This window comes from Pan troglodytes, chromosome 4 (assembly GCF_028858775.2).
Source record: "Pan troglodytes isolate AG18354 chromosome 4, NHGRI_mPanTro3-v2.0_pri, whole genome shotgun sequence".
Taxonomy (NCBI): domain Eukaryota; kingdom Metazoa; phylum Chordata; class Mammalia; order Primates; family Hominidae; genus Pan; species Pan troglodytes.
Genome location: NC_072402.2, coordinates 173920353 through 173945669, shown reverse-complemented (window position 1 = coordinate 173945669; position 25317 = coordinate 173920353). Strand labels below are relative to the sequence as shown.

Genomic DNA, 25317 nt, shown 5'->3' with positions numbered 1-25317 from the left:
GTGGCTCATGCCTGTAATCCCAGAACTTCGGGAGGCTGAGGCAGGAGGATTGCTTGAGCCCAGGAGTTCAAAACTAGCCTGGGCAACATAGCAAGACCCTGTTTCTAAATTATAAAGAAAAAGAAAAAAAAAAAACAGAAAACAAATGAGATAATTAATGTGACAATGACTGGCACATCGTAGGGACTCAGTAAATGTCTTAATCTTACCAGAGTATTTTAATTAAGTCCTATTCCAGTACTATTTGGCATGACATTTTCTTGTAATAGAAGAAACCAAAGCTGCACAATAGTTGTGTTGGTTGTCAGCTGGGAGTTTAGGGATGGGGATGGGAAGCACGCATGGAGCTGGTGGAGACGCACTGAAGACAAACATACACCATAATTTCCCCAAGGGTCACCACTACGCAATGACTCTCTTATACTTATTTCCTGTACCAGCAATTGTTCATGAATTCATATTCATTCCAGTTTAGTTTTCTTCCTCTGGATTTTAAAATTACTGGTTCAAGGAAGGAATCATTGTTTTTAGCCAAAAACTATTTCTTTATCCCTTCCTAATGAAATACTTCACTAATTCATGCTCAGAGAAACTGAATTCCTAATTCTTACTATCTGGGGTCATTCTACAGGTCCAACTCTTTTCATTCTTGTGTCACCTCTAGTTCCTCCAATATTGGATATATCTATTTCATTCACCCACCAAGCCTTTAGTGAACACTTATGCCAGGCCTATGGATAAAGATAAGAGAAGAAGGCAGGGCTTAACAGTTAAATTTTTGTTTTTATTATTTATTTAATTAATTAAGTAATTAATTTATTATTTATTTTTTGAGACGGAGTCTCGCTCTGTCACCCAGGCTAGAGTGCAGTGGCGCCATCTCGGCTCACTGCAAGCTCCGCCTCCAGGGTTCACACCATTCTCCTGCCTCCGCCTCCTGAGTAGCTGGGACTACAGGCGCCTACCACCACACCTGGCTAATTTTTTTGTATTTTTAGTAGAGACGGGGTTTCATCACATTAGCCAGGATGGTCTCGATCTGACCTCGGGATCCGCCCGCCTTGGTCTCCCAAAGTGCTGGGATTACAGGTGTGAGCCACCACAGCCGGCCTTTATTTTTATTTTTTTTTGAGATGGAGTCTCACTCTGTCACCCAGGCTGGAGTGCAGTGGAGCAATCTCAGCTCACTGCAACCTCCACCTCCTGGTTCAAGCGATTTTCGTGTCTCAGCCTCCTGAGTAGCTGAGATTTATAGGTGTGCACCACCACGCCCAACTAATTTTTGTATTTTTAGTAGAGACAGGGTTTCACCATGTTGGCGAAGGCTGGTCTTGAACTCCTGACCTCAGGTGATCTGCTCGCCTAGTCCTCGTCCTCCCAAAGTGCTGGGATTACAGGTACGAGTCACTGAACCCACCCTTAACAGTTAAATATTGAAAGAAGAGTAAAATTGTTAGGCAAATTGATAAGGTTAGAAAATTTAGGCTCCATTTAGGGTACTGTGCCTCTTCCCAAGAAATTATATCTCAGTTGTAAATAATAATAATTAGTTGAGAACCTCCTTTCTAAAAGTCAAAGACATAAGAATAATCCTTCTACTATTTTCTTCCTATCTTAATTAGTTTGGAACTTTCTCTTGTAAAATTCTGTTCCTGACAGGTAGCATAGATAGAAAAGTTAATTTAATAAAAATGATTTTTTAAATAACTGCTCTCCCCAGCAAAATCAAGACTCACCTCTGGCTCCTCTCAGGAATGTCCAGCACAAACCCAAACATCATCTCGGCAATTTTATTGGAGCTGCAGGTGGGGGTCCTGTCCACCTCTACGGCTATGGAGAGCATCCTCTGAAGCTGGCACACAATCCTGAGTCCAGAACATAGGACACAGATGAGTGTGAGGGTCTGGCAAGGAGCCACTCTCTGGCTGGGAGGAGGTCCCCACCAGTGTACATCGAGAGTAGAGACTACTAAAGGATCTTATAAAGCACACACAAGGTCAGGGAGAACTACTCAAACCATCAGCATGCTTTTATTTAGCAATTTCACCTACCTGAATCCCTTTTGCCAGAACATACTATTTGAACCTCTCAGAACCTGGGGTTGAGCTGTAAAAGCAAGCTGCTTTTAAATTCAAAAATAGAACCACACAACCTTAAGGATCTAGAGAACTATAAGGATCATCTAATCTATAACTTCCCTATTTTGCAGATGAAGAAACAGGTCCAGAGTGACTTAAAATGATTTACATTTCTTTGATACAGGAGAAAATATGTATTTGCCATACAGTTTTCTCCTGTTACTGTTTCCTTTACAATAGCTTCTTACTAAGTTCGGTCTCAGAACCTCCCCTGGTGGAACCTGACCTTCTCTCCCATTAGATCTAACTGTGGGAGAGAGCCAGCCTGATGCGGCATTAGGAGTCGGGGCAACCTCTCAGAAAGGTGAGCCTGGCCTGACATCAGCCTTTTCTAATGTGTTTTTTTTTTATTTTTATTTTTTGAGATGGAGTCTAGCTCTGTCGCCCAGGCTGGAGTGCTGTGGCGCGATCTTGGCTCACTGCAAGCTCCGCCTCCCAGGTTCACGCCATTCTCCTGCCTCAGTCTCCTGAGTAGCTGGGACTACAGGTGCCCGCCACCATGCCCGGCTATTTTTTTGTATTTTTTTAGTAGAGACGGGGTTTCACCGTGTTAGCCAGGATGGTCTCCATCTCCTGACCTCATGATCCACCCGCCTTGGCCTCCCAAAGTGCTGGGATTACAGGCGTGAGCCACCACGCCCGGCAACACATGTTATCTGTGATGGAAGAAAGGTTTTACTTTAAGAAAATCTGCAGCTAGTAACACAACAGGTGGGCCAGACCAGGAGTTCTGGCCTCAGATTCTGTCTCTACAATGACAAGCTGTTCAACCTTCGACAAGTTACTAAACTGCCCTGAGTCCAAGTTTTCTCATCTATAAAAAGGGTGAGCAATAATATCTATTTTGTAAAGTTGTGAGTGCTATATAAAATATCTCACAGATAGGGACTCTCTAGTGATAAGTGGTAGCAACCTACTATTGTTGTTAAGATCATAACAAAATTGACTTTTAGGGTACCCTATTGTTATTTCTACTAACATGTATTTATAAACATTTATTATGATGATTGTTATATGATACTAGCTTCCATTGAAGGAACAGTGTCCACCTCCCTCTTGGGTCTGTATGTGGCCCGTGTGGGAGAATGCCACTTTAGGGCCTTCCTCAATCTGTCCAAATGCTTCATTGTTCCAAAACATTCCCCTTTAGATATAAAATTGTTTCCTAAATTAGTTATAATTATTTATAATTTAGGAAACAATTTAAACTTGTAGGCCTTCCATAAAAATCAGGTTGGTGCAACCAGATTATAATATAACATTGTGAATTCAGACACAAATGTTACATTTGAAATGCCCAGTGTGACTGGCTTTTCACAATATGATTGACATGGAATACTGGGTTATTTGTGCAAGGGTAGCCCCAGCCCCTAATATCCCAGCATCTCTCCAAAAACGCCAAGACCACTCTCAACTCCATAAAAGAAATGCCATGAATTTCTTTCCAGTGCAGTCTGCGGTGATGATACCTGCCCTGGTGTGTTGGAACCTGCAGACTGAACTGCTATTTTTCTCCCGGGACCTGAGGAGAGAAATCCAGGTCCTTGAGGACTCGAGGTTAACAAAACTCACACTACACACCACTCCTTCTCTATGGCAACAGATATCTGAAGTGACGAGGAGCTGTAACCCTTTACTGTCTCCTGAAATGCAGGAAGTGAAGGGCAGTGTCCTCTAGCATTTGTTTTGCGTCTGCGTTGTGACTTCGTATTCACTTTGTGAAGTCCTATTCATTCTAGGGGTGAAAGCACCTGGTTTTGTTCTACCTTTGAAATCAGAAATTTAGCCTTTAGTTAAACTAAGTCTTGAATAAGCATCAGCCTATGTTCTAAGATCTTGTTAATTTGGGGGAAGCTGCTCTTAGGGATTGGTGTTGTTCTCTCTAAAACACTAAACCCCAAGAGCCCCAGGAAAGAGAACTGCCTGCCCCTTACAGCTGATTGGTGTTCTTTGTCAGGTTGGGCTGGGAAGAAGGGTGGCTACTGCCGGCCTTCAAGATTCCTGTTCCTGAAGACGTTTGATTTCCATTTGGGGGCTGAGTCAATCCATCTTCAGTTACTGCTTTGACCAGCCACTTGATAACATCCCTGTAATGGAAAAAAGAAAGAAAAGGTTTATTCTTTCTTTTTCTGTGCAGAAAAAAAAAATAAAGAAAGAAAAGGTTTCAATGTCTGTTGTATTTATGGTGCTCAGAACTATAGCCTTAACCTGGGCCCCCAGATCCCTGGATTTCCCTACAGGCAACAAAAGGGCCCTCTGGCTATTTTCAATAATTAAACAAGTCTAATAAAGACATCACATTTAACTGCAGTAAGGCTGTAAAAGTCAACTAAAGGCCAGGTATGGTGGCTGATGCTTGTAATCCCAGCATTTTGGGAGGCTGAGGTGGGAGGATCTTTTGAGACCAGGAGTTTGAGACCAGCCTGAGCAACACAGCAAGAACCCATCTCTACAAAAAAAAAAAAAAAAAAAAAAGCTAACTAAAATATCAACATTTTTCTTTGAATTGTAAGTATTCAAAGGTAACTTCAGGGTAAAATAGTACTATCTGTGCCTTCCTGACCAGGAACATTCCTAAACCAAGTGGAAAGTTAGACTGGGTGACCACAGAAGTCCTTGCCAGCTCTATATTATTGTCACCTATTAATGTTAACAACTAAGGTTTAGAGTGTGTGCAGTGGAATCACACTTTATACAGGGCTGAGGCTCTACAAGTTAATAAGGTAAAAACATACAGTCAAAACTACTTTTAATGATCACTTAGGTAACCTAGGTAAAAATAGTAGATTTAATATACACACCTAATTTTGTTTCCTCCTAAAACCCCACTAATATTATAATAAATAACTTTTGAAAAATATCCACAAGGAAGAAGAGAAGAGGAGAGAAGATGAATAGCAGTGAGTTTTTTTTTTTTTTTTAGGCAGAGTCTCGCTCTGTCACCAGGCTGGAGTGCAGTGGTGCGATCTCGGCTCACTGCAAGCTCCGCCTCCCAGGTGATAGCAGTGAAATTTTGAAAGGTGGAAGGCAAATGAAGGATATGAGTATGAATATGAATATCAATATGAATAAACTACAGTGACAGGCAACAATATGGACAAATCTTGGTACTATAAAACAGTAAGTGAAAAATAAAATTCTCGATAGATTACATATAGCATGATACCTTTTAATATAGAGCTAAAGGAACTAAAGTAAAAAAATATATTTTATAGGAATACATGTATATGCAATACAACTACATAGAAAGGAAAGAAATGAAATGATGACCATGCAGAATGATGATCACCTGGGTGCAAGGTGGGTGATGAGGGGTGTAGAGATGGGTTCCGGCTATGTTGCTCAGGCTGATGGATGAGGGGTGAGGTAATTGTCAAGGGCTTAGTCTTTGATTTGGGAGTAGGTTGAGAGATGCTGATTACAAAATTAAAAGCAACCAATTAACTGAGCAAATAAAGCCACTGTGCCATGTTTTAAGATGATGTTTAATCCAAGCCTATGAATTAGGCAAAGGAATACATTTTAATTGACTTAGTGGAATTGAGAAAGCTGAATCCTAAGCCAGCAGCAGAGAAGAGCTATCCTATTTAATCCTATTTACTTAAAAAAAAAAAAACTTCAATAGCTCTGCAAGCGGTAGCACCAGGTTTCTCTGAAGTGATGGTGAAAGAGGGGTGAATTGAAATATGTAGGAGGTAGCCAGGCATGGTGGCTCACTTTGTAATCCCAGCACTTTGGGAAGCTGCGGTGGGCAAATGGCTTGAGTCCAAGAGTTTGAGACCAGCCTGGGCAAAATGGTGAAAACCTGTTTCTACTAAAAATACTAAAAATTAGCAGGGCGTGGTGGCACGTGCCAGTAGTCCCAGCTACCCAAGAGGCTGAGGTGGGAGGATCACCTGACCCCAGGGAGGTCAAAGCTGCAGTGAGCTGTGATCGGGTTGCTGCACTCCAGCCTTGGGCAACCAGAGTGAGACTCCGCCTCAAAAAAAAAAATAAAAAATAAATAAATAAATAAATAAAATAGGATGGCTTGAAAGCTGTTTAATAAATTTTTAGACCTCTAGAACTTCCCCAATCCTGCAGACTACAAGTTAACTTTGTGGAGAGGTAAAACAGATGGTCTCTGGACTGGGATACCAGGCACGGCTTAGAAGCAGACACTGAAGCAAATGGGGCACTAAATGAACATAGGCATGCTGAATGCAGAGACCCTTGCTATCTTCTCACACGTGTCTTCCAAAACCTTGGCATCCTGTCTTTATCCTTCACGTAAGAGGTTGGATGTCTTCTCTGTAAAACCGAACCAGCGCAAGAGGAAAGACCTTGACTCAAGAAATTTTCTTAGAAATGAGAAATCAGTTCCACCTAGAGGGAAGTGCAGAAATGACAAGTCCTCTTATGTCTTCAGAGCTTCCATTATCTTTTGAGTCTTGCACCTTTAAATATGGATAGACTACAGACTACCAAGGTTTACCAGACATCTATGGAAAGCTTTTAACATAAAGAGATAGAGACCAAAATACCCTCTCCTTCCTCCCAAAAAAGCAACTTGGAGAAAACAGACATTATGAAGAGAAACAGAGAATAAACAAAAATGAAAATTCTGAGTAGCAAAATCAAAGATATGAGATGACATGGATCCAGGAAAGAAGAAAATAAGAATACAGTTTATATTATTTTCTTTTGCAGAGTCAGGGTCTTGCTATGTTGCCCAGGTTGGTCTTGAACTCCTGGCCTCAAGTGATCTTTCCACTTTGGCCCCTGAAAGTGCTAGGATTACAGGCCTGAGCCACTGTGCCCAGCCTATTATTATTATTTTTTAGAGATGAGGGCTTGCTCTGTTGTCCAGGCTGGAGTGCAGTGGTACCATCATAGCTCACTGAACTCCTGAGCTCAAGCGATCCTCCTGCCTCAGCCTCTCCAGTAGCTGGGACTACAGGCACATGACACCATGCCTGGCTTATTTATTAATTTTAATAAGGAAGACACAGAGAAAAAATAAAAGGGCTCTTGGAAATTAGAAAGATAATTACAAAAGTGAAAAATCCTGTTTATTAGAAATGAAGGACATTTTTCCAGACTGAAATGGCCCACTGAATGCCCAACCCAATGGATGAATATAAACCTAGGATAAGCACATTTGGCAAAAAGAGAACTTTACAAACTTCCAGAGGGAAAAACCAGGGCACATACAAAGAATCAGTAATCAAAATAGCTTATGACTTCTTTTTTTTCCCCCTGAGACAGGGTCTTGCTCTGACACCCAGGCTGGAGTGCAGTGGCACGATCTCAGCTCAGTGCAACCTCTGCCACCCAGGCTCAAGTGATCCTCCTATCTCAGCCTTCCGAGTAGCTGGGACCACAGGTGTGTGCCACTACACCCAGCTAATTTTTTGTGGTTTTGGTAGAGATGGGGTTTTGCCATGTTGCCCAGGCTGGTCTTGAACACCTGAGCTCAAAGTGATCCACCCACCTCGGCCTCCCAAAGTGCTGGGACTACAGGTGTGAGCCACCACGCCCGACTACTTATCATTTCTTAACAGCAATTCTGGAAGCTAGAAGACAATGAAAGATTTCCTTTGATGTTCTGTAGAAAAGTTATTTCTAAGCAAATCATCTATCCTCAGTTTAATTATCAATCAATGTATGAGAAGATAAAGACATTTGCAGACAAACAAGATCTCAAAAACTTTACTTCCTATACACCTTTCTTAGAAAGCTACTAGGAATGGATTCCTTAAATGAAGGTATGAGCCATGAAAGAGAAAAGACAGGACAAACAAACAAGTCATCCAGTCTTGAAAAGCATTAAAGAGGACTCTCAAATTTATGATGAAGACTGGAAAAGAGGATGAGTGATCTAGATTGAAGGAGATCAAAACATTCTACCTCAGATTTTTGAGAAGAAACCAGTAGGACAATCCAGTGTGAATAAATATCTTGAGGGGATATTGAGACCAACTGAGGCAAGAAAATAGGGTCTGGAGGCAGGGAACCTAAGGCCAATTCATGTTGAATTCCTAGAACTAAATCAAAAGGAAAACCCCAATTTTCCATGCCCAAGTAACAAAAGGACCAGAGGCTTCTCCCTTTGCAACCTTGCCCGCCTCCCTGCTTTTTCTGCGTGGCAGATGAAAAATTGAAAGTACCTCTGACTGGTCCCCTCCCACAACCAATCAGGCTGGTCATGGGCCAAGTCTTCATTTGCATAGGAGTATAACTTTGTAACTTCACTTCAGCCTCTGATTTGTCCCCTCCCACAACTAATCGAACTGATGGTGGGCCACTACTTCATTTACATAGGGTGTACATCAAGTACAATAGGAAACCTCTAGAAGGTATTTAAATCCCAGAAAATTCTGTAACCAGGCTCTTGAGTTGCTTGCTCGGGCCTGCTCCTACCCTGTGGAGTGTGCTTTCATTTTCCACAAATCTCTGCTTTTGTTGCTTCATTTTTCCTTGCTTTGTTTGTACATTTTGTCCAGTTCTTTGTTCAAGATGCCAAGAACCTAGACACCCTCCACCGGTAACACAACTAGGAGAGAATTTGGGGTTGAATTCTGATACGTACAAGGAAAGCAAGAAACTTAAAAATAGGATAATTATTAACCTTAGGGAAAACAAAAAGATATGAATGAAAGGAAAAGCAATCACGGTTTAGTACTTAGTAAAATTCTGACTAGCACACATAGTCATAGTAATAGAAACACTGAACACTGATATAAAAATTATAATATATTAATGATATAGGGGCTGGCAAATATGTGTGTGATGGGGAATGTGGGGAGGAAAAAGAGTGAACTCCTTATCTTTCATGTGAGAAGTCAACAGATAATGGCTAACAATGAAAAATCAAGAAGCAGCACTGCAAGCATGTTATTTTGCCATATGGGGGTATATTTTGCCATATGGGGGTAAATATTTAAAAAATCAATTAAAGAGAAACAGAAATGCAGGTGAGGGGACCTGGAGACAAATATATTTCTGAAGTCTTGTAGAAACTAGTCTACTCTTTGTATGCATAGTTCAAAATGAAAGAAAGAAAAGAAAATCCCTTAAGAAGGGTTCATATGGAGACTGATCATGTCTCTTTCTTTTTAAAAATACCTCTTTGAGGTATAATTTACATACAATAAATTGTCAAAGTTTTGTTTGATGAATTTAGATAAATATATGCATACATCCTTGTAATCACCAACTCAGTCTAATATCCATTTCTTAATGAATCAAAGATAGCTCATTTTCCTGCCAACTGAAACAAATGATTTTTTTCATTGAGTAAGCACAAAACAGAGGACCTGGCCTAGATTTAGAGGTCACAAACACCCCTCAAAAATGCCTATCTTTGTTGTTGTTTTTGAGATAGAGTCTTCCTCTGTTGCCCAGGCTGAATTGCAGTGGTGCAATCCTGGCTCACTGCAACCTCTGCCTCCCAGGTTCGAATGATTCTCATGCCTCAGTCTCCCAAGTAGCTGGGATTACAGAAGTGCACCACCATGCCTGGCTGTTTTTGTACTTTTAGTAGAGGTGGGGTTTTGAGGCCAGGCTGGTCTCAAACTCCTGGCCTCATGTGATCCGCCCACCTTGGCCTCCCAAAGTGCTGGGATTACAGGCCTCAGTCACCATGCGCAGCCCAAAATGCCTTTATTTATTTTTGAGACAGAGTTTCCCTCTTGTTGCCCAGGCTGGAGTGCAATGGCGCGATCTCAGCTCACTGCAACCTCTACCTCCTGGGTTCAAGCAATTCTCCTGCCTCAGCCTCTCAAGTAGCTGGGATTACAGGTGCCTGGCACTATGCCTGGCAAATTTTTTGGGTTGGTTTTTTTTTTGTATTTTTTAGTAGAGATGGGGTTTCACCATGTTGGCTAGGCTCATGTCGAACTCCTGACCTCAAGTGATCTGCCCACCTTGGCATCCCAAAGTGCTAGGATTACAGGTGTGAGCCACCACGCCCAGCCTTAAATGCCTATCTTTAAACCCAAGAGTCATACCCCCTACAGTGAGAGGCTCACACCACAGGAGGTGAAAATGAAAGCAACTGAGAGAACAGTGCCTTGGGTATCCCACTCACTCTTAATGCCTAGGCTCGCAAAGCATAATGGTAGATGGAATTGTTCTCATTATGTAAATTATTTTTCACTTTTAAAAATTTATTTTTTATTTGCTTTTGAGACAGAGTCTCGCTCTGTCGCCCAGGCTGAAGTGCAGTGGTGTGATCTCGGCTTACTGCAACCTCTGCCACTCAGGTTCAAGCAATTCTCCTGTCTCAGTCTCCCAAGTAGCTGGGATTACAGGCACATGCCACCATGCCCGGCTAATTTTTGTATTTTTAGTAGAGATAGGGTTTCACCGTGTTGGCCAGGCTGGTCTTGAACTCCTGGGCTCAGGTGATCTGCCTGCCTTGGCCTCCCAAAGTACTGGGATTACAGGTGTGAACCACTGCACCCGGCCAATTTTTCGCTTTAAAATTCAACTATGCTGTCTTGTGCTCTCTGTTGATTCTCTACTTACTGATTTTGTACCCCTAAAATTATTAACATTTAATCTTTAGAAAAAATATCACATATAGGGAAATAAATATGGGCATGTAAACTAAGGGGGTGGGAAAACTGACCAATGCCCAAAACATAACGAAATGTCCTCCTTTTTATTAGAGGATTTATCATAGTCAATGCCCCATGTTGACCTGTGTATACTACTTTCAACAAATATGTAAGAACATATGAGAACGTAAATGTGGAAGAGTTTCAATGCTGCTCTGAACAAAGAGATGCTGGTACAACCTTCTAGTAAGAGCCATTTCCAAAAAAGCAAGGGATGTTCGGATGCTCAACCTACGATGGGGTTACATCTGGATAAACCCATCTGATACAGCTTTGATATTTGACCTCTCCAAATCTCCTGTTGGTGTGATCTCCAGTGTTGGAGATGGGCTTAGTGGAAGAGGTTTGGGTCATGGAGGCAGATCCTTCATAAATGTCTTGGTGCTGTCCTCATGGTAACGAGTGAGTTCTCACTCTATTAGTTCACTCAAGAGCTGACTGTTTGACAGAGGTTGGCACCATAGCCCCGCCCCCTGTCTTCCTTCCTCCCTTGCCAGGTGATACTCCAGCTCTCCTTCACCTTCTGTCATGAGTAGAAGCTTCCTGATGCCCTCACCAGAAACAGAAGCTGGAGCCACGCTTCTTGTACAACTTGTAGAATTGTAAGCCAAATAAACCTCTTTTCTTTATAAATTACCCACCCTCAGGCATTCCTTTATGGCAAAACAAAGGGACTAAGACACCACTGTAAGCTGAAAATATTTTAAGTTGAAAACACATTTAATGCACCCAATCTACCGAACATTGTAGCTTAGCCTAGTCTACCTTAAATGTGCTCAGAACACTGACAGCTTACAGTTGGGCAAAATCATGCAACACAAAAGCCTATTTTATAATAAAGTGTTGAACAGTTTATGTAATTTATTGAATACTATACTGAAAATGAAAAACAGAATGTTTGTTGGGTACTTGAGGTATAGTTTTTACTGAATGGTTATCACTTCTGTACCAATGTAAAGTCAAAAAATCCTAAGCCAAACCATCATGAGTCAGGGCCATCTGTAGTTCCAAAAGGAAAATTCCATCCCACAATCCCCTACCCTAAAGATCATATTTTCCCCCGCTTGGTATAAGCATATAGTAGTTCCATGCTTCCAGAAACTCTGACTCTGATTCTGCAAAAAAGAACACATGCTTACTATCTAATGTACCTTACTGTCAGCTACATGACCTATTGTTATAGATATTACTTTCCAGAAACTAGTAGTGACAAATGAGATTAATATTGAGGTTCATCGGGGGATAGGAATAAATGTAGGTTAATAAAAACTGAAAAGTTTTATATAAGGCTTTCCCCTAGATTTCACAAGGTTGTTTGGACAATATTGAAATAGACCAAAGGAAGTCTGTTGGTCTTGAGAGAAAACTCACTCAAGCTATGTGGTGCCTGCCACATTGTTGGTTTCTTTTATGATTATCAGGAGGGGTTTATGATTAGCTATAGTTTTATTTTTAAAAATTAATTAATTATTTTTGAGACGGAGTCTTGCTCTGTCACCCAGGCTGGAGTACAGTGGCACAATCTCGGCTCACTGCAACCTCTGCCTCCTGGGTTCAAGTGATTCTCCCACCTCAGCCTCCCAAGTAGCTGGAATTACAGGCATACACCACCACGCCCTGCTAATTTGTATATTTTTAGTAGAGATGTGGTTTTGCCATGTTGGCCAGGCTGGTTTCGAACTCCTGACCTCAAGTGATCCGCCCACCTCGGCCTCCCAAAGTACTGGGATTACAGGTGTGAATCACTGCACCTGGTCTATCTATAGTTTTAATAATTAGCCCTATTACACTATCTACTGACTAGAAAATCTCACCTGGCTGATATTCTGGCCTTCAGCAGCTGCCCACCTATAATCCCTTACCTCTTCTCATCCGAGGGCTCAGGTGGCTGCTTACCTGACATTGTGGGGCTGCTTGTCACAGGAAAGCACCATGTTTGCAATGGATTGCTGCAGGTGCTGCCGTTGCCTCCTCAGGGTCTGCTGGAAGTCATCTTCTAGGGTCTGAACGACATAACGCAGGAAAAGGACTCGCCCAGGCAGAGTTTGTCCCTGTGGGAAAAAGAATGAGAAGTCAGTCTTTCTTCTCAGTCTCCTGGATGACAGTCAACATTGGGCTCTCATAAATACTAAGCCCAAGAGAAGGCCATGCATCAACAAGTATGCCTGTGCTTAAAAGAGAGGCTCCTAGGAGAGGGCAGGTAGTCTGGGTCATTATGAGAGAGGACAAATAGGGTGACTGCTGAAAAAAATCATACCTTATAAGGTTTCAGAAACCATTTTTTAAGTATTATTACTTGTTCAAAGGATCTAGGCATCTGCAGATAATTATAATTTTCTAACACCCAAGCTGCAATCAGATATCTACTGGAATCTCTAGGATTGTAGATCATTTGATTTAAGAGGCAGCCATGGGAAGTCAATCTCTCCCTCTCACTGAACCTATCAACCTCAGGATATACCCAAAACTACAGATGGCAAAACAGAGAAAGAGAAACTGGTTCTTTAATGACTCCTGTGCTGCTAGATCAAACCGCCATGATGTCCACTCTACTGATGAACTTCCAGTCATGCGAGCTGATTGAGCCAAGTCTGTTGGCTTGGCTCAACTTGACTGTTGGGCCAAGCCTGAGTTGGGTATTCTGTTACAGGTGAAATGATCCTAACTGACAAACAGTTAAAGAGCATGGGCTTTGGAGGCACGCAGCATTCAGTTTTTGTTGCTGTTTGTTTTAGACCTAGCTCTGTCCTTTATTTAAGCCCTCTAGGACTTACTGTCCTTCTAGTTTACATGGGGATAATTCTAACCTTACCAAAGACAGTGTTAAGTACCTGTCACATAGTAGGCAAGCATGCACAATTTGTTGGTTTCCCTTTACTACCAGACAAGTGCTGGGAGCTTAGGCTTCAAACTTTAAAGAACCAGAAGGTACCAAACTATTTCTGGACTATGTGGAAACCTCCGAACTCCAGAGAATAGGTATATTTTCTCAGAACATGAACTAATGGACCAGGATATGATTCAGTCAGTAGGAAACTAAGTGACCATTCTGAATACATATCATTTCTTTCTTTTTTGGGAGGAGGTGACAATATCTTTGTCTTCCAAAGGTGTTTATTTTTCTCTAATCCTTGATAACTGATGCAAATGCTTTTTTAAAAAATCATGTACCTGTGCTAGATTTTTTTTTTTTTTTTTGAGATGGAGTCTTGGTCTGTCACCCAGGCTGGAATGCAGTGGCGCGATCTTGGCTCACTGTAACCTCTGCCTCCCAGGCTCAAGCAATTCTCCAGCCTCAGCCTCCCAAGTAGCTGGGATTATAGGTGCCTGCCACCAGGCCTGGCTAATTTTTGTATTTTTAGTAGAGACAGGGTTTCACCATAATGGTGAGGCTGGTCTTGAACTCCTGACCTCAGGTGATCCACCTGCATCGGTCTCCCAAAGTGTTGGGATTATAGGCGTGAGCCACTGCGCCTGGCCTTGTGCTAGATTTTTGATAAAAAGAAAGTCTTCTACTGACTCCACTCTCCACCACTACTTGTCTTCTCCAGTATCCTAGAATAATTTTTAACTCATTCTTCTAGAAGTCACCATAAACATCTCTAAAGAAAAAGGCTTTTATTATGATTTCTTGATTTATCAACTGTAGACATTATCTATTGCTTTCTGCTATGCTAGATAAGAATTTACTTAGGCCAATCCCCCACCTCTTCTCTTCCTAAAAGAAGTGTATTTCCATCATCTATAGACAGTATCTCTTGACTCCCCATTTTGGAAGATAAGGATGTTACACCAGCCCTGCTATTTTCAGAGGTCCTGTCCCTTTTCATCTCCCAAACTTTATCTTCTATACTTTCCGTTTTACATCGTCAAGGCTAATAAAATTGTCTCCTATGCTTTGTATATAAATTGATTCTAAATGTTATAACTACATAGTGTTTACAGTGTCAGGATTCTGTTAAAAGTATTTACTAAATACTTTTACTAACTACTTTTAGTAAATCCATATAGTATACTAAGAAAATCATTCCTTTCTTGTGAAGTTTTTTTGTTTTTCTAGAGTTTTGTTTTTTTCTCCCCTCCTTTAACTACCTGTAATTATATCTCTTTCAACTCAAGAATAGTGCTGAATCTTGAGAATACCTATTTTCCCCAAATAATTCTTTCTCTTTTTTTTTTTTTTAAATAATGTGGGCTGGGCATAGTCATTCATGCCTGTGATCTCAGAACTCTGGGAGGCTGAGGTGGGAGGATCATTTGAGGCCAGGAAACAAGACCAGCCCCGGAAACATAGTGAGACCCCCATCTCTACAAAAATAAAAATAAAAAAATTATCCAGGCGTGATAGCATGTGCCTGTAGTCCTAGCTACTTAGGAGGCTGAGGCAGGAGGATCACTTGAGTTCAAGAGGTCATGGCTGCAATGAGCTATGATCATGCCACTGCACTCCAGCCTGGGTGACAGAGCAAGAGACCCTGTCTCAAAAATAAATAAATAAAACAACTTTATTAGCATACCATAAAATTCAGCCATTTTAAAAGTACAATTCAATGATTTGTAGTAAACCTACTGAGTTGTGCAAACATTACCATAATCTACTTTTTAGAACATTTCCATTACCCCAAAAGATCCCTCATGGGCACTTACAGTTCCCTTTCCAATCATTAGGCCAAGGCAACCACTCATCTGCTTTCTGTCTCTCTAGATCTGCCTTTTCTAAACATTTCTTAGAAATAGAATCATATAATATGTAATGTTTTGTGTGTGGTTTCTTTCACTTAGCTTATTTTTTTTAACGTCTGCCCATATTAATGGTATGCATCAATAGCTCATTGCTTATTTTTTTATTTTTTATTTTTATTTTTTGCTATCTAGACTACAGACTTTATTCATTATCACCAGATTTTACATGCATTCATTTGTGTGTATGTAGGTCCATACAACTTCAGCACAGGTAAAGACTCATGTGCTTAACCTCATAATCAAATGTTATAATCAACATCATAATCATCATAATCATATAGAACTGTTCCATCAGCACAAAGGAACTCCTTGCATCATCCCTTTATAGTCATACATACCCCACACCTCCTCCAGTCCCTATCCCTGGCAACCATTAATCTGTCCTTCATTTCAATAATTTTGTCACCTCAAGAATGTTATATAAATGCAATCATACATTATGTGACCATCTGAGACTGGCTTTTTTTGTTCACCATAATACCCCTGAGGTACAACCAAGTTCTTGTAACCAACAGTTAGTTCCTTTTCATTCCAGAGTAGTATTCCAAGTTATGGATGGTTTGTTTAACCACGTACCTGTTGTAGGACATCTGGGTTGTTTCCAGTTTGGGGCTATTACAAATAAAGCTCCTATGAATATTTGGGTACAAGTACAATATAGGTTTTCATTTCTCTGGAATGAATGTCCAGGAGCACAACTGCTGGGTCTTATGTTTAACTTGATTAAAAAATTATGCTTAACTCGATAAGAAATTTATAAACTCTTTTCCAGAGGGGCTGTACCATTTTACATTCCTGTCAGCAATGTATAAAATATCCAGTTTGTATCCTCATTAGTATTTGGTATTTTTACTATTTTTTCTTTAGCCATTCAGATAAGTAAGTCATAGCCTCACTGTGGTTTCAATTTGCATTCCCTGATGACTTACGGAGTTTAACAGCTTTTCGTATGCTTACTTGCCATCTATAGATCCTCTTCAGTGAACCATCTATTCACGTCTTTTGCCCATTTTCTAATTGGACTGTTTGTTTTTATTGTTGAGTTTTTGTGGCCTTTTTTTTGAGACAAGGCCTCACTCTGTTACACAGGTTGGAGTGTGGTGGTGTGATCATAGCTCACCGCAGCCTCAAACTCCTAGGCTCAAGTGATCCTCCTGCCTCCCTAGTAGCTGGGACTACTGGTGTGTGTCATGGTGCCCAGCTAATTTTTAAAAAAAATTTTTTTGTAGAGACAGAGTCTCACTATGTTGCCAGGCTGGTCTGGAACCCCTAACCTCAAGCACTCCTCCCATCTTGGCCTCCCAAAGTGGTGAGATTACAAGCATGAGCTACCATGCCTGACTTCAGTTGAGTTTTTAGCACACTTTAAATATTCCAAATTGATCAGATATATGGTTTGCAAATTCATTTCAATCTGTAGTTTATCTTTTCCTCTTCTTAAATCACAAGTTTTTAAATTTTGAAGAAGTCCAATATACCAGTTTTTATCTTTTACGGATATGCTTTTGGGGCAAAGTCCAAGAACTTGTCACCTAGCCCAAGATCCTGAAGATTTTTCTCCTGTGGCTTTTTTCAAAGTTGTATAGTTTTATGTATTGCATTTAAGTCCATTATACATTTTGAGTTAAATTTTATATGAGATGTGAGGTTTAAGTAGAGGTTCTTTTTTCTCCTTGCTATGGGTGTCTAATTGCTCCAGCATAATTTGTCAGAAAGGCTATTCTTCCTCCATTGAACTGCTTTTGCACTTTTTCAAAATCAGTTGAGCATATTTATATGGGTTTATTTCTGGGTTCTCTCATCTGTTCCGTTGATCTATGTGTCTGTTCCTCTGCCAATACCATCTATCTTGATTACTACAGCTTTATAGTAAGTCTTGAAGTCAGGTAATGTGAGTCCTCCAAGTTTTTGTTCTTCAAAATTGATTTAGCTTAAGTAACTTTACACTGGATATTTTCATCTTTCTCCATTTTGTCTCCTGCTTTATTCCAGAGAAGAAAGTTCTTGCATAAGCTCTTCCTTTTCTTGTTGCAATTCCTGCAAATGCTATTGGTTTTGCTCAAGTCTGTCCTCCAACCACTGTAGAAGAGGCCTGCTGACTGCCGACATCTGACTGCACAGATTCTTGGTAAACACTGAGCCATTATGGATCTTGGTTACTGAGTCCAGATGTGTAAGGCTGTAGATCCTCCAATATGCATCCTGCTCCTCCTGGCACAGGATCTTGGGCAGCTCTACTGCTGATTCAAGACACGCTTTCCCGATAGTGACATGAGGTACAATATGGATTGGGATTTCGATTCTCTCATACCTTTCCTCTTCCTTCTGGCCCTCAATGGAGATGTGCTGGCTGGAGCTCCAGAAGTCTTGTGGACCATGAAGGGACTCTGAACTCTTTTGGGCCTGTATGGATTGGAAGCAAGTGTAGAGTACCCGGCCAGCCCTTGCGTTCTTATCTTCTATGAAACAGGAAAAAATAAGTCCTACAAAGCCTTGATCCATCATCTGGTACATGGCTTGTGTGCGAACATCAACATGTGAAGGCCAAACAGTTATATGAGGATGGGAATGATACCAGCCCACAACTCTCATGGGGTGGCCTGTCAGTTCAGCCAACCTCTCTGCCTCTGTTGAAGCTGCAGACAGCTGCCCTGGTGAAATTTCTACTTGGTCCTTCCTCTTATCAGAACGTCGTTAAGATGATGACAGAATGAATGTGAACAATTCTGACGGCATCAACCTTTTCAGCAACCGTGCGCATTTCAGTTCCAGTATATGCAAATTTGGAGTCACTCCTTGTATCATCGTTCAACTCCCCTATCCACAGCCCCATCACTTCCTCCTTCTCTGTGCTCAGAGCATGGTTGAGACAAACAAGGAAAGTGTCAGACTCTAGATGAACTGCCTGCACCGCCTGCACCACCTGCACTGCCATCTTGGCCCAGCTCATTGCTTTTAATTACTGAATAGTATTTCATTTTGTTTATCCATTCACCAGCTGATGGACATTTGGGTTATTTCCACATTTTGGCTATTATGTATAACACTGCTTTGAACATTTGAATGTATGTCTTTGGCTGACAGAGGTTTTCATTTTTGTTGGGTCTATATCTAGAATTGGAATAGATAGGGCAAATAAATTTATGTTCAACTTTTAAAGAAACTGTCAAACCATTTTCCAGAGTGCCTGTACTATTTATATTCTCATCAGCAATTTATGAGACTTATGTTCTCCACATTCTTGGCAATGTTTATTATTGTCTGTTTTCTTTTAACAAAAGTTTACAAATTGTGATAAAGGCCAGGCGTGGTGGCTTACAACCTGTAATCCCAGCACTTTGGGAGGCCGAGGCAGGTGGATCATGAGGTCAGGAGATCACGACCATCCTGGCTAACACAGTGAAACCCCGTCTCTACTAAAAATACAAAAAAAAAAAAAAAAAAAAAAATCAGCCGGGTGTGGTGGCGGGCGCCTGTAGTCCCAGCTACTCGGGAGGCTGAGGCAGGAGAATGGTGTGAACCCAGGAGGCAGAGCTTGAAGTGAGCTGAGATCACACCACTGCACTCCAGCCTGGGCAACAGAGCAAGACTCTGTCTCAAAAAAAAAATTGTTACAAAAACCACATTATCATTAAATTTACTAAAGTAAACATTTTTAAGTGTACAGTTCAGTAGTGTTAAGTATATTCACAGTCCTGTAAAAGAGCCCCAGAACTTTTAATCTTGCAAAACTGAAACTCTATATCCATTGAACAACTTCCCATTTCACACTCCCTCACTGTTTTCCATAGCAGTTGCACCACTTTACAATCCCACCAAGAGTGCACAAAGGTTCTAATTTCTCCAAATTCTTGCCCACACTTATTTTTTGTTTTTTTAAAAAATAGTGGCCATTCTAATTGGTATGAGGTGACATTGCATTGTGGTTTTGATTTGCATGCCTCTAATGACTAGTTATATGAGTATCTTTTCAGAAGTTTGTTGGCCATTTCCATATCATCTTTGGAGAAATGTCTATATAAGTCCTCTGCCCATTTTTAAATTGGGTTATTCATTTGTTGTTGAGTTGCTGGAGTTCTTTATATATTCTGGATATTAACCCTCATCAGATATATGATTTATAACTATTTTCTCCCATCCCATAAGCTGCCTTTTCACTCTATTTGGTATTTTCTATTTTTATTGCTCACTCTGTTGATGCACAGAAGTTCTGAAGTTTGATGCAGTATTATTTGTCTATTTTTGTTTTTGCTGCCTGTGTTTATGGTGTAATATTCAAGAAATCAATTGCCAAATCCAATGTCATGAAGCTTTGCCCCATGCTTTCTTCAATGAATTTTATAGATTTGGGTCTTATATTCAGGTCTTTAATGCATTTTAAGTTAATTTTTATATGTTCAGAGTCCAACTTCATTCTTTTGCAAGTGGATATCCACTTTTTCCTATGACATTCAGAGACTGTCTTTTCACCACTGAGTAGTCTTAGCACCCTTAATGAAGATCACTTGACCATGTACCCAAAGGTTTATTTCTGGGCTGTCTATTCCATATGTCTATCTTCTTTCTTGTACCACACTGTTTTGAGTACTGTAGCTTTATATTTTACAGTCAAGAAGTGTGAGAACTCCAACTTTGTTCTTTTTATTTCAAGATTGCTTTGACTGGCCGGGCATGGTGGCTCACGCCTGTAATCCCAGCACTTTGGGAGGCCGAGGCGGGCGGATCATCTGAGGTCGGGAGTTCGAGACCAGCCTGATCAACATGGAGAAACCCGTCTCTATTAAAAATACAAAATTAGCCGGGCATGGTGACGCATGCCTGTAATACCAGCTACTTGGGAAGCTGAGGCATCGCTTAAACCCAGGTGGCGGAGGTTGTAGTGAGCTGAGATTGCGCCATCGCACTGTAGCCTGGGCAATAAGAGCTGAACTCTGTCTCAAAAAAAAAAAAAAATTGCTTTGGCTATTTGGTGTCCTTTGCAAGATACCAACTTTTTTTTTTTTTTTTTTTTTAAAGACAGAGTCTCACTCTGTCACCCACACTGGAATGCAGTGGCGTGATCTCAGCTCACTGCAACCTCTGCCTCCCGAGTTCAAGCAATTCTCTGGACTCAGCCTCCTGGGTAGCTGAGATTACAGGTGCCCACCATCATGCCCGGCTAAAGACATCAACTTCTGAAAGACTAAAAGTTGGTGTCTCGTGAGATTCAAGATGAAATTTAGGATGGAATTTTCTATTTCTACAAAAAAAAAGAAATGCTGTTGGGATTTTGATGGGAATTGTGTTGAACCTGTAGATCACTTTGGGTAGTACTGACATCTTAACCATATTAAGTCTTCCACTCCATGAATATAGGAAGCCTTACCATTTATTGGTGTCTAATTTCTTTCCACAACATTTTGTAGTTTTCAGTATACAAATCTTTCACCTCCTTGGTTAGGTTTATGCCTGAGTATTTTATTCTTTTTGATGATATTGTAAATGAAATTGTGTTATTTCCTTTTCAGATTTTTCATTGTTGGTTTAACAAAAATGCAACTGAGTTTTGTGAGCTGGTTTTATATACTGCTGTTTTGCTGAATTCACTTATTATTTCATTTACTAGTTTTTTTTTTGGTGGAATTTTAGGATTTTCAACATATAAGATCATGTCACCTGTGAACAAAGATATTTTACTTCTCCCTTTCTAATTTGGATGCCCTTTATTTCTTTTTCTTGACTAACTGCTCTGTCTAGGTCTTGAGGTACTATGTTGAATAGAAGTGGCAAGAGCAGGCACATCTGATCTTAGAGGAAAATCTTTCAGTTTTTCACCATTCAGTATGATGCCAACTGTGGGCTTTTCACATATGGCCTTTATTATGTTGAGGTAGTTTTCTTTTATTTCTAGTTTGAGTGTCTTTATCAAGAAAGGGTGTTGAATTTTGTCAAATGTGTTTTCTGCATTAACTGAGGTGATTGTGTGTTTTTTCTCCTTCATTCTGTAATATGGTGTATCACATTTACTTTCATATGTTAAACCATCCAGGAATAAATCCCACATGTTCATGGTTTACAGTTGGCTCTCCGTATCTGTGGGTTCTGCATCCATGGATTCAACCAACTGAGATTTGAAAATAATTGAAAAAAAATTTACATCTACACTGAATATGTACAAATGTTTCTTCTTGTCATCATTCCTTAAACAATGCAGTATAACAACTATTTATATATAATTTACATTGTATTAGGTATCATAAGTAATCTACAGATGATTTGAAGTATATAAGAGGATGTGCATAGGTTATATGGGATTTGAACATCTGCAAATTTTGGTATCCAAGGGAGGTCCTGGAACCAGTCCCCCCATGTAGTCAACCAAGGGATGACTGCATATCATTTTAATGTGCTGTTGAATTTTAGTTTGTTAGTATTTTCTTGAGGATTTCTTCATCAACATTTATTAGGTATATTGGTTGGCAGTTTTATTGTAGTTTTTTCCTTTTCCTTTTTTTTTTTTTTTTTTTTTTTTGAGACAGAGTCTTGCTCTATCGCCCAGGTTGGAGTGCAGTGGCACCATCTTGCCTCAATGCAACCCCTGCCTCCCGGGTTCAGGTGATTCTCCCGCCTCAGCCTCCTCAGTAGTTGAGATTTCAGGTGCACGCCACCATACTCGGTTAATTTTTGTTATCTTTAGCAGAGATGGGGTTTCATCATGTTGGTCATGCTGGTCTTGAACTCCTGGCCTCAAGCAATCCGCCCACCTTGGCCTCCCAAAGTGCTGGGATTGCAGGCATGAGCCACTGCACCCAGCTGCTTGTAGTTTTTTTGATCTGGCTTTGGTATCAGGGTGTATCACGCTACTAATAAAGACATACCCTAGACTGGGTAATTTATAACGGAAAGAGGTTTAGTTGCCTTACAGTTCCACATGGCTGGGGAGGCCTCACAATCATGGCAAAAGGCGAATGAGGAGCAAAGTCACGTCTTACATGTCAGTAGGCAAGAGAGCTTGTGTAGGGGAACTCCCCTTTATAAAACCATCAGATCTCATGAGATTTATTCACTATTATGAGAACAGCACAGGAAAACCCGCCCCAATGATTCAATTACCTCCCACCAGGTCCCTCCCATAACACGTGGGAATTATGGGAGCTACAATTCAAGATGAGATTTGGGTGGGGACACGGCCAAACCATATCACAGGGTAATGCTGGCCTCACAGAATAAGCTGAAATAAGTTATCTCTCCGGTTTTTTGCAAAAGTCTGAGGAGGATTGGTGTTAATTTTTATTTAAATGTTTGGCCAAATTTACTAGTGAAGCCACCTTGTTCTAGGCTTTTTTGTTGAAAGGTTTTTGATTACTGATTCTATCTCCTTACTAGTTATTGTTCTGTTCAGATTTTTTATTTCTTCATGAGTCAATCTTGGTAGGTTTCTAGGAATTACTCCATTTATTCTAGGTTATCCAGTTTATTGGGGGTATAATTGTTGGTAGTATTCTCTTATAATCCTTTTTATTTCTGTGGCACTGGTTGTAATGCCCCCTCTTTCATTTCAGATTTTAGTAATTTTTAAAAATTCTATCACTGAGCTATCAATGCTGATTTTAGTAATTTGAATCTTCTCTCTTTTTTAATCTAGTTAAGAGTTTGTCAGTTCTGTTCTTTTCAAAAACCCAACTCTGTGGCTGGGTGCAGTGGCTCATGTCTGTAATCCTAGTACTCTGGGAGGCAAAGGTAGGAGAATCACTTGAGGCCAAGAGTTCAAGACCAGCCTGGGCAACTTAGCTAGATTCCCACCTCAACAAAAAATAATAAAAAAATTAGCTGAGTATGGTGACGCATGCTTGTTTTCCCAGCTACTTGAGAGGCTGAGGCTGGAGGACAGCTTGAGCCCAGAAGTTCAAGGTTTCAGTAAGCGATAATTGTGCTACTGAGCTCCAGCCTGGGTGACAGAGTGAGACTCTGCCTCAAAACAAACAAATGAAATGTTTAAAAACCCCATATCTTAGTTTTGTTCATTTTTTCCCTATTCTCCATTTATCTCTGCTCTAATCTTTACTATTACATTCCTCTGCTAACTTTGGGTTCAGTTTCTTCTTTTCCTACTTTAGGTATAGTCAGGTTGTTGGTTTGAGATCTTTCTTTTTCAGTGCAAGCATTTATTTACATCTGTACTTCTTAGTGCTGCTTTTGCTGCATCCATAAGTTTTCGTATGTCATATTTCCATTTTAATTTGTCTCGGGGTATTTTAAAATTTCCCATGAGATTTTTTTTCTCTGAACCATTGTTGTGTGTTGTTTAGTTGCCACATATTTGTGGGTTTTCCAGATTTCATTCTGCTATTGATTTCTAGTTTCATCCCATTGTGATTGGAAGATACTTAGTATAATATCGATGTTTTTACATTTTGTTTAAATCTTGTTTTGTGGCCCAACATGTGGTCTATCTGGAGAAAATTCCACGTACACTTGAGAAGAATGTGTGTTCTGCTGTTGTTGGGTGGAATGTTCTGTGTATGTCTACAGTTAAGTGGCCTATAGTGTTGTTCAAGTGCTCTGTTTCCTTATTGATTTTCTGTCTGGTTATTTTATCCATTATTGAAAGTGGGGTATTGAATCTCCTACTATTATTGTGTTGTCTATTTCTTCTTTCAATTCTGTCAGTGTTTGCTTTATATATTTAGGAAGTCTGATGTTTAGTGCATATATATTTGTAATTGTTATACCTCCTTGGTGAATTGACCCTTTTATTATATAATGTCCTTCTTTGCCACTTGTAACAGTTTTTATGTCTTTTTGTCTCATATTAGTATAGCCACCCTTACTCTCTTTGGATTACCATTTGTGAGGAATATCTTTTCTCAGCCTTTCACTTTCACAAGTTCTTCTATTTTTCTTTTCTTTTTTTTTAGAGACAGGGTCTTGCTCTGTCACCCAACTGGAGTGCAGTGGCACTATGATAGCCTACTGCAGCCTAGAATTCCTGGGCTCACGGGATCCTCCCACCTCAACCTCCACAGTAGCTGGGACAACAGGTGTGTGTTACTAAGCCTACTAATTAAAAAAACTTTTTTAGAGACAAGAGTCTTTCTATGTTGTCTAGGTTGGTCCTGAACTCCTGACTTCAAGCAATCCTTCTACATTGGTCTCCCAAAGTGCTGGAATTATAGGCATGAGCCATTGCACCTGGCCACAAGAGTTTGGTATTTGAAAAGATATAAAGTGAGACTCTTGTAGATGGCATATAGTTGGATCCTGGTTTTTAGTCCATTCAGCTAATCTCTGTCTTTTAATTGGGGACTTTAATCTATTTGCATTTAAAATAATTACTGATAGGGAAGAATTACTATGGCCATATTAATTATTTCCTGTATGTCTTGTAGCCTTTTCAGGCCTCCTTTCCTTTGTTACTGCCTTCCTTCATTTTTCATTGATTTTTTTTGTAGTGACATGCTTTGATTTCTTTCCCATTTCCTTTTGGGTATATTCTATAGATATCTTACTTGAAGTTACCAATGAGATCACATAACATGTCTTAAAGTTATAACAATCTAGTTTAACAACTTCAGTTGCATACAAAAACCTCTACTTCTTTACTACTCCACTGCAATTTATATTATCAATGTCTTAAGTTAGATCTTTATATACTGTATACCCATAACTTGTTTTGTTTTTTGAGACAGAGTCTTGCTCTGTTGCCCAAGCTGGAGTGCAGTGGCATGATTTTGGCTCACTGCAACCTCCACCTCCTGGGTTCAAGCAATTCTTGTGCCCGAGTAGCTGAGACTGCAGGCATGCACCACCACACCCAGCTAATGTTTATATTTTTAGTAGAGATGGGGTCTCAC

The 25317-nt window shown here is 40.3% G+C and overlaps 1 protein-coding gene and 1 pseudogene across 6 annotated transcripts in view; both read right to left on the bottom strand.

Annotated features, from left to right (window-relative positions):
* Positions 1-25317, bottom strand: part of SIMC1 (SUMO interacting motifs containing 1) — a 102990-nt gene that overhangs the window by 19426 nt on the left and 58247 nt on the right. For 5 of the 6 annotated variants that reach the window (XM_016954259.4, XM_016954260.4, XM_016954261.4 and 2 more), the window contains 3 exons: positions 12638-12792; positions 4073-4225; positions 1737-1865 (listed from right to left, as the gene is read on the bottom strand). In XM_016954259.4, the coding sequence (XP_016809748.1) occupies positions 1737-1865; positions 4073-4225; positions 12638-12792 (437 nt within the window). Of the gene's footprint in view, positions 1-1736; positions 1866-4072; positions 4226-12637; positions 12793-12998; positions 13507-25317 lie in introns of those variants that run through there. The other variant, XM_016954262.3, reaches the window with a different exon arrangement.
* Positions 17386-18514, bottom strand: LOC100610782 (lys-63-specific deubiquitinase BRCC36-like; annotated as a pseudogene).